This window comes from Macrobrachium rosenbergii, chromosome 56, assembly GCF_040412425.1.
Source record: "Macrobrachium rosenbergii isolate ZJJX-2024 chromosome 56, ASM4041242v1, whole genome shotgun sequence".
Taxonomy (NCBI): domain Eukaryota; kingdom Metazoa; phylum Arthropoda; class Malacostraca; order Decapoda; family Palaemonidae; genus Macrobrachium; species Macrobrachium rosenbergii.
The window spans coordinates 13,088,680-13,099,301 of NC_089796.1; the positions used below are offsets into that span (position 1 = coordinate 13,088,680).

Here is a 10,622-nt window from a genome sequence, read left to right on the forward strand (position 1 = left end):
TCTAACCTACAAGAGACCTTTCTCACGCGGTGCCGAACAAAGTAACATAATTACCAAGATATCAAAGATAACATTACATAGTTTAAACCCCAGATATGCAGCTGGATTACGTAAAGCATCTTCCATCTCAGTAAGTCATCCAACATTGTCTTTTTAATGTTATTTTGTTCAAGAGAAGCCGAGAAACTACTCCAAGTACCGTTTACAATTGTCACTAATGCGTAACGTAGGCCTATAATCTGCGTGAGGGTACATTTGTATTTATTGCTTTCCATTCTGTTTTTCACCAATGGTTTTATGGATGCTTACTTCTTCAGATAATAGTTTACACAACTAAAGTAAATTTCGGAACACACTTCTTCCCAATCAACGCGTCACTGAACCTAAGCCTCTTTCTGGCAGAATACAAATTTTCAAAATAAATTTAACATTAAACTCCTTCAAAATTAGCCTTATAACTTATAAACCTCCACTCTCTTAGGAACATGGGATTTCCCTACTTCGGGGTCAAATCCCAGTCTACAACACTGCTCTTTCCTTAATTAAGTTTAAGCCTAGGTTAGGTTAGGGCTATTAGGTTTCCGTCCCAATAGCCAATGTGACAAGACAATGATCTTGATGATGATAATTGCTTACTACTCACATATTCATATTCGGCACGTATTATGGATAGTTTCTAAACTGTTCATTTTTCCGTGGATATGGATAAAAAGCAATTGTCTTTCTTAAAAAAATATTAAGCACCAGCTGACATACACACTGCGTACATTCATACAGGCTCATAAATATACACATTTTACAAATGACGGTGAATGCAGAAACAAGCACAGGCTCCGTAGCCGCTTCCACAAACACGCATGATCGGAAACACTTGGGAAATCTTATTGTGAATGCTAAAAAAAATTACGACCCCTTTATACTGGTAAGGCTTAACTTCGTTTTCACTAATGGATTCACAAATGGTTCTTACCTATGAAAAAAAAAAAAAGAGTTCCTTCCCGACGGTTTATCTTTACAATTTGTTTACGAATTCACTAGTCCTGACTCTAAGGCCGGTCGTTGCAATTGATGGTTGCGACACTGAACGTAGTTCATAGCACATGCGATGAAACATTTGTCTAGAACCGCCACTCACAAATCAATCACTCTTCGTCTTTTAAACATGTCTCACCAGAAAGATGAGAGATTTACACTCAACGACAACAAATTCCTGAATAACGTTACAGTTACACACATCTTTACTTTAAAATATAAACCTTTACTATCCAAATAGGGTTTGCTTATTTCAAGTCTCAAGGATTTGGTTTTCGTATTAATGAAAAGATACTAACCGTCTTTTAGCCATTTTTATTTGTTTTGTAAAATGTACCAGTATACTACATATCCATTAAATTTCTTGCTGTTGCTAAGAAAATTAAATTGTTAATGACATTCAAATATTATGTCTAGTTTACATTCTTCATTGTAAGAATTCACTGAATTGTTCATTAAATTTCTTCTCCGATAGATTATATATATATATATATATATATATATATATATATATATATATATATATATATATATATATATATATATATATATATATATATATATATATATATTATGAAAGGTCAAATGAAAAGAACAAAATGACTAAATACCAAATTTATTACAAAAATATTTTCCTTGACAACGACCCAACCCCAGGATGGACTCCACCGTAGCACAATGAACACGAACAAACTAATGAGATGCACCGATGAATGATAATCGTCCTTTTAACCTAGTGGAAAGCACCTTCCGTTCTTAGGCCTATGATACCGACTGTCCTTAATATATACATGAAAATGATAACTATCACAGATAATTACAATTGTGAAATGCTTAGGAATTCGAAGGAAACCTAAAAAAGAAAGTTTTAAGCAAACTGAACAGTGTTTAAATTGATGTGAGACAATATGGTTCTAACAAAGTCTGAATTTACGAGGAAACACTGCACGGCAAATAACTAGGATGAAATGACGTTCCATTTTCAAAACAAGTTAGATACAGTTCTCGCCTCGAAAAGAGGTTTAAGTTCCATAATGTGCTCTACACACAAAACTTGGAAAGTATTTACAAAAGTAACTACGACAAAAATAGGATTACAGGACAGTAAAAGCTAAAGTAACTGAGACATAAAACGTCATTTATACGAACCACTTCATATTCAGTCATGTTGCTCTTTATATGTAACAGAAAAGCATTAAACTCATGAAAATCATAGCATGATATTGAAAAAAAATCCTTTTCCTATCAGTCAAAAATGTGAAGTGATATGTAAGAAAATGCTGATATGACATGAACGTGAATGTGTAAAGAAATATGTCTTAAATGTATGTGAATATGTGATCAAATGCACATTATTCCTTCCAATGGCTTGTTGGTTTTCTGGTTATTAGATTATTAACTTTCAGTTCTTCGTAGTCACCTATACAGGTTATATATTAAATGTGATTATGAAAATGAAAGCCATTGCCGTGTGAAAATAATTGTATGAAAGCACATGGCCTTGAAAATGGAGGAGAATATCTTATGCCTATGATGACAGAGCATGGAGGCTAAAAATAATGATGTAGTGAAAAGCATGATACAAATTTGCTTCGACATTTCTTAATGAAAATAGATAAATACTGATGTAATGAAAAAACGGAATTGTGGGTTCACTTGCAGCTTATGAGAATATAAAGGAAATGATGAATGGGAGCAGTTTCAAACACAAACTTACATTAAAAGCACAACCACTATAAGAGATCAATAAAAAGTGTTTTTTTTTCACAGTCTAGGCTATTCAGTATAGAGGTTCCGTGGAACTTCACAGGACAGGTCAGGACAATATATTTTTTTTTTTACACCTCTCTTCTGTCAGCCCCGAATTATAAATATATGAAATTATGAATATATGACAAAATGCAGTTTTTTCTCTAAATCCATTAAATGCTGTGAAGTTTTTACTTAGTCCATTAAATGCTGTAAAATTTTTGCTAAACTCTCTTAACTGCTGTAAAGTTCTTGTTATATAATTTAATTGCTTTAAAGATTTTCCAGATCCATTAAATGCTGTAAAATTTTTGCCAAATCCATTAAATACTGTAAAGTTTTTCTAAATCCATTAATTGCTGTAAAGTTTGTTTAAAATCCATTAAATGCTGTGACTTTTTGCTAAATCCATTAATTGCTGCAAAGATTTTGTTAAATCCATTAAATGCTGTAAGATTTTGCTAAATCCATTAAATGTTGTAAAGTGTTTGCTACATAACATTAATCACTGTAAAGTTTTTGCTAAATCCATGAAACGCTGTAAAGCTTTTGCTAAACACGTTAAACGATGTAAGGTTTTTCGCTAAATCCATTAAATTCTGTAAAGTTTGTTCTAATGTTCTAAATCCATTAATTGTTGTAATTTCTTTGCTAAATCCATTAATGCTGTAAAGTTTTTCTAAATCCATTAAATGCTGTAAAGTTTTCTAAATCCATTAAATGCTGTAAAGTTGTTTCTAAATTCATTAAATGCTGTTAAGTTGTTTCTAAATCCATTAATTGCTGTATTTTTTTTGCTAAAGCTAATAATGGCTGTAAAGATTTTGCTAAATACGTGAAATGCTGTAAATGTTTTCTACATCCATTAAATGCTGTAAATTTTTTACTAAATCTATTAATTGCTGTAAAGTTTTTGCAAAATACATTAAATGCTGTAAACTTTTCTACATACATTAAATGCTGTAAACTTTTCTACAGACATTAAATGATGTAAATTTTCTAGTAGATTTATCAACCGCTGTAAAGTTTTTGTGAAATACGTTAGATGCTGTAAATTTGTTCTTACATCCAGTAAATGCTGTGTATTTTTTTTTAAATCCATTAAATTCTGTAGAATTTTGACAACTCCATTAATTGCTGTAGAAACACACCATGAGAGAGTATATATATATATATATATAATATATATATTATATATATATATATATATATATATATATATATATATATATATATATATATATATATATATATATATATATATATATATATATATATATATATATATATATATATATATATATATATATATATGTATATATATATACATATATATATATATATATATATATATATATATATATATATATATATATATATATATATATACATACATACATATAACATGGAAATTAAAAAATGCGCAGTGAGGCTGTGGGTGTGAAATCACATGCGCATGCGCAGTAGTTATCATAGGCTCAGCGAAGGACGCTTCTTGTCCTTCCTCCTGAGGGCTCGTTTTCCTGCCGGTTCTTGGACGATGACTGTGGGCTTGAGGGTGGGCGACGGGGGTTCAGATCCTCGGCCGATGAGGGAACCAATCATCCTGGATTATGCAAATAAGGTCATCGATTTATTATGCAAATAAGGTCATTAATGTATTATGCAAGTAAGGTCTTGTATTATGCAAATAAGGTCATTAATGTATTAAGCAAATAAGGTCATTAATTTTCAACGTTATTCTAAATGCTTGTATTATATTTATACTATATTGATATAATATCATTTTCGTTTTCCAGTACAGGCATGGAATCTGTGAATATTTGAATAGAAAAAAAAGAAACAACACAACTTTTGTAATGTGTAGTGTTGTTCCATATAATAATAATAATAATAATAATAATAATAATAATAATAACTGAACATATTAACGTTTGACTTTAAAAGTAAACATTGTTCGTCACTAAGTAGCCACGTTATGTTGAAGCATTTTTCCAATAATAATAATAATAATAATAATAATAATAATAATAATAATAATAAGATTCTTTTAACACATAATAACAGAGATCGTACATGCGTAGGCACATTATGAACATTACAAGGTCTAAAAGAGCATAAATGGATAAATCAAGAAAACAAAATGAATAAAATAAATAAAATAGAATTTATTTCTTTTAGACATTTTATAATTTTAGTGCACACTTGCATGTATCACTTCTGTATCAATAATAATAATAATAATAATAATAATAATAATAATAATAATAATAATAATAATCTTTCACAAGGTTGGTGACGCCCCGATAGCATCGCCCGCTAGGCGATCTGTCAGTGGGGCCGTCAGAGCCACCTGGCGGGAGAAATACCAAGCTGACACATTATCTATACCTGGACACGGCGACGATGGATATCCTCCTTTGCCTCGGCAACGGCCTCGTAAGTTGTAGGGAGCGGGTCTCCCTCAGGAGGGCCTGGAAAGCGAGGGTGACTCCCACGTGGCTCTCGGCTGCGCTGACTTCGTAAAACTGGCAGCCGTGTTGCAGGGAGAGGGCCTGGCCATCTTCAACGGACACCTGTGACGTGAGCGGACAAGTGACTCGTCAGTAACATGGGCGTTAGTTTTTTCACAGGTGTGATACAGATGAGTAATAAATGGATGTTGCATTTGTCTGAATTTTCATTGCAGTTTGCAAGCACTTGCAGACGTCGAAATGAGTTGTAGTGTGCGAAAAAGAGATCTGAATTCGTATGTTGCAGAGAATGTGCCATTAGAAAGGAGAAGAAATCCAGAAGACTAATCATATATTATAAACATTTCAACGAAAGAAAACGAGGAAAGACAACAAATAAGAGGCAAGAGGAAGAAGAGATGTAAAAAAAGAATAACTATATCTTACATTAAATGCATTACAACAAAACAAAACGAGGAAAGACACTAAAAAAATGGGACAAAAAGAACAAGACATATAAAGAGAATAGCCATACCTTAAATTATATACATTTAAAACGAAAGTTGACGTAGAAATAAAACACAAAAAATGAAAGTCAAAGAGCTTGTTATTCCTCTCCCCCATTTACCTGTCTGCCGGGGTCGAGGTCTCTCTTGTTGGCCAGGAGTATGACGGGAACATAAAGCGGAGCCTTTAACCTCTGAAGGGTATCTAGTATGGCGGCGGCTTCCTGAAACGACGACGCGTCGTCCACGGAGTAAACGACGACGAAGCCCTCCCCCCAGCGGGTGTGAGAGGCCGAAACTCCTTCGTTCTCCTGTAGAAGGAAACACAGGTGTTTAGGAAATAAGTCAAACATGATTTGCGGATTTTTCAGAACTAACACGTGCTATTAAGGAGTTTTTTTTAAATGGTAACACGTGATATTAAGAATGATTTTTAAAGGGGTAACACGAGATATTAAAGAGATTTTTCTAAAGGGGTAACACGTGATATTAAGGAGAATTCTTTTTAAAGGGTAACACGTGATATTAAGATTTTTTTTAAAGAGGTAACACGTGATACTGAGGAGAAATTTTAAATGGGTAACACGTGATATTAAGGAGAATTGTTTAAAAGGGGTGACACGTGATTTACACTTCCGAGAAGTACCACGTGACATGAATGAAATTTAATTTATTTTAAACGGGTAACAGGTGATATGCAGATATATTTTTTTAGAAGCAACACGTGATTATACAGGAAATTCAGACTTTTTTTTTGAGAGGTAACGCATAACATCCAGGTTTTAAAGTTAACACGTGATCAGCAGATTTTTCAAGAGGCAATATATTATATGGGAGAAATGTAGATTTTATTTGAAAGAAGTAACAAGTTATAAAAATATTTGATTTCAGGAAGCAGCACTTGAGAAGAAGGAAATAATCCTGTTGTGAGAGAAGACAATTATTTTAAAATGAAGAAACATCTGGAGAACGGAAAATAAATGTTTGAGAAATATCGGGTGATAAGTAAATCCTGATATATATATATTAGGAAACACTTTGACATGGATGAAATACATATTAAAATAATCAACATATATATGATGCACGAAGTTTAAAAACAAGTAACTCATGATACTAAGTAAAAGCATTCTTCCACGAATCAACACGTCATATCCAAGAACTTAACTTTAACATAATTTTATCAAATAGTTATTTTGCTAGCATGGCGACGGTAGTTGTAGCAAAGAATCGCAAGAAATGTAATAGATGAAAAAATGTGTTTAATAAATACTATTACACATGAACATAATGTCCAGGTAGGCCACGCTCATCAGTTACTCTGCTCAAGTCAGGAGAATTAATTCACTAGCATCATAAACAGTGTTTTCACTGATTGCAGGTAGTACTAACAAAACCTCACGGAAGAGTTTGCGCAATTATAACGAATATATATTTACTTCAGTGAAAACACACATCAAATAATACAAATGTCTATTCAGAAAACAGTACCATATGCTAGATGATCGCTGTTACAAAATCTGTCATAATCAAGAAATACGCAATGTCTAACTTTCTTTGGACCATCTACTTCACATTACAGATGGAGTTAAAATGTCCATATAGCCTTTTTATACATGTTTATATGTACAGTTTAATGCTCTTATATTAGCTAATCTAATGCCCACAATGAACAGGCCATGCCCAAAGCAGACAAGAACCCGATACATGGACTTGGCTCTTAAACATATGGCGTTTACATTGCTCTACGTCTCAAGAACGCTTATCAGGAGGCATCTGTAATAGTATCTGTATTTCTTGAAAGGTACCGCAATACTTACCTCCCAAAGTAGGCCAACAACAACAACAACAATAACAATAATAATGAGAAAAATCACAGTAATTAGTATAGGCCTAAATCAATAACCGTAACCTTCCGATGGCAAAAGAAATCCCCAAATAGATGACACAGGAACATAAGTGTTTCACAACACGCAACGCTTGTTCTTTGGAAATCCCTGAATTGTGTAAGATAATTTTGACAATGACTACTCGTTAGAGAAGCGAGTTGGCGCCTGTCCCAGTGACCAGTATTTCCTAGTACTCTGCTCTTGTGGTGGACGTTAAGTGATGACCAATACATTGGGTGGATGACCTTGTAATTGTCAAAAGCATCACTTGTATAATATAATATAATATAATATAATATAATATAATATAATATAATATAATAGTTAACACGTCTCCACACACGTGTATAAAGGTACTGACAAACATTCGCAACTTACTTCTCTTAAAGAAACGTCCAGTATTTCCACTTCAGATGTGACATCATCAAGGCAAACCGTGTGGCGATACAGAAGATCAATTGCTCGACGGTACTCACTGATGTACCGCCTTGTCAGGTACCTCACTGTGAGGGCTGTGGAAAGAGGAAATGTATTACTGTAAAATAACAAAAGACCTACAAGCAAACCTAGCCTCATGCACGACTTGTCAGAAATGAACTAGATGAAACCTAGTCTGACTGACTAGTTTAGAAAATGGAAGAAAATGAAAGGTCGAGCGATGAATAACATATAAAGGAAGTAGCGACATAATACCTAGACCAATAAACCAATTTAAATATATACAGGAACTGAACAAGTAAACAACTTCCACACTTTACGTTAACGCAAATGTTGGTTGTAGCCTACATGCAGGAAAGATAACCCCTTTCCAACCCCTTCCCAGGAATCGTGTCACCGTGCAACCTTCAATAAATTTACTCCGAGCAAACCATTTCTTACAAACAAGGAAGTATGCGCAATAAACAGCATGAATCACAAAGTAGAGTGGGCGCGTTTCTGAATCGACAGAATTATGAATAATAATGATGAAGCATTTGTTGCTTGGGACAGAATTTTATTTAACATTGAGCATCCTCTCCAGTTTTAGTAAGCAAACATTGAACCGGAACTCGTTACGTGAATTGGCAAAATTCATAAACCAAAATGCAACACTGCCTGTGTCATAACGCTAAATAGACTAAAGTTCTAGGCATATTTTCTTGGAGAACTTTCATTAAAATTTCTGTTATTTATGAGGGTGCGTGGGCCAGAAGTCCAGGAACACGCTAAAAGAAAGGCATTTCTCGGTACAACGATGAATTTTAATATTCTATGAATGTCTTGGAACGGACATCATGACAAACACCTAGTCCACCAGAACTAGCCTACTGATCCCCTCCCCCGATCCTCCTCCCTAAACTCAGGAACATATTAACACCTGTTGTGCGTTTTCTTGATTATGAGGAAACGGCAAATCAAGGTGAGCTTGGTGGAACGTTGCCAGCTCACAGGCTAACTAAAGATGACTCGCCACTTTTACTGCGCTTGACCCTCTTCATCTGAGTACCTGATAACGATGATGTTATGTCTTGACGGTTACTTGGTAATAGTTCTATGTATATACTTTGAACGTAGGTAAGAACACCTCGTTTCTCTTACTCTTTTACTCTAACATGTCACTCGGAAGTTGAGCGCAGCGGACTTTGAAAAAGTCAGCTAACGGATTTTTTTTCCGCTGTTGATATTCGTACGTACTTTTGTGGTCAGTTTGAAGGGAAGCTTGTGCGCTCTCTCTCTCTCTCTCTCTCTCTCTCTCTCTCTCTTCTTCTTCTTCTTCTGAAACAAGACTACCCTATCCGCTGATATGAAAATGCAAACTGAGAGGAACAGAAAGATAGCAAATACGTTGAAATATTGAAGATGTGTAGACATTCTCGTGGAACAAGTAAAAATCTCTCGACAAAGATATAAGAAAATGGTTAGCATATTTCTGTAATATAAACGCATACACATCAGCTTGATGTATCAGCATTAAATTTCTGAATACCATGTAGTTAGGAAGTTGAGTGTTTGGGGTTGTCGTATTGGGTCTGTCACACCAAATAATAATAGTCATTTCTTTACAAGGCTTTTAATGTAATCCAACTCATTAAGTTTATTTCTAACGCAACTTGTAAGCCTAACGCAGAACTTAAGTCTTGTTTTATAGCTTGTACTAGCTGGAAGCATAACAGTTTTTAAGTAACATACGATGGAAAAATTACGATATAATTCAATTAATCGGTAAATGTTGGGCCAAATAGTCTACTTGCTCAGGGAACTTTCTCAGACGTAATTTTCAAGGAAAAGAAAAAGCAAGTCCTTAACTGAATATAGATGAAATTCAACGTGTTTATCCTTAACTTACCGCTCCCATTACTCTTCAGTTTCATCACAACAAATGTCCATTACACAAATATACACCCTGCTAAAAATCATGGGATATATGAAATGCGTAAATATAATAAACCCCAGCCACGGGTAACAGTTAGCTTAATAATAATAATGAATTCTGAAATCTGAAGGAAAAATGAGTCTAGCGTTGGCCCAGTTTCAGAATCTGACCTAGGCGGGAACTTATGAATTGCTTGATTGATTTATTTTTTAAGTTGTACATATTGAAGTTGAAAAAAACCTAAGATTATCGACACTGTGAAACCTCATGGAAAAGAAAAATGTAAAAGAATAAAACGTTTGCACAGAATAAAGCTACACACATTGGACAGCTTTCCTAGAAAACTCTGACAGAAGATTGTCGCGCCAGCCTTCCAGACAGACAGCGTTTGTACGAAATGTTTACACTGGAAGCACACACTTCCTATTTCGGACCTACCTACCACTCTCTCTCTCTCTCTCTCTCTCTCTCTCTCTCTCTCTCTCTCTCTCTCTCTCTCTGCTCGTATCACAGAGCCAGAATGTTCAGGCCACAAACCACTTTTATGAATTTGATACATATTCATTAGTCGACTGTTGTGAGTAGCAGCTGAAGTGAAGAGAGAGAGAGAGAGAGAGAGAGAGAGAGAGAGAGAGAGAGA

General features: G+C 34.2%; 1 protein-coding gene across 1 annotated transcript in view; it reads right to left on the reverse strand.

Moving 5' to 3' along the window:
* Positions 1 to 4,194: 4,194 nt before the first annotated feature.
* Positions 4,195 to 10,622, reverse strand: part of LOC136836411 (ras-related and estrogen-regulated growth inhibitor-like) — a 21,350-nt gene continuing 14,922 nt past the window's right edge. Inside the window, exons 3-6 of the mRNA XM_067100621.1 lie at positions 8,008 to 8,141; positions 5,863 to 6,051; positions 5,173 to 5,357; positions 4,195 to 4,387 (exon numbers count right to left, since the gene is read on the reverse strand). Coding sequence (XP_066956722.1) covers positions 4,252 to 4,387; positions 5,173 to 5,357; positions 5,863 to 6,051; positions 8,008 to 8,141 — 644 coding nt within the window. The 3' untranslated portion in view covers positions 4,195 to 4,251. The remainder of the gene's footprint in view (positions 4,388 to 5,172; positions 5,358 to 5,862; positions 6,052 to 8,007; positions 8,142 to 10,622) is intronic.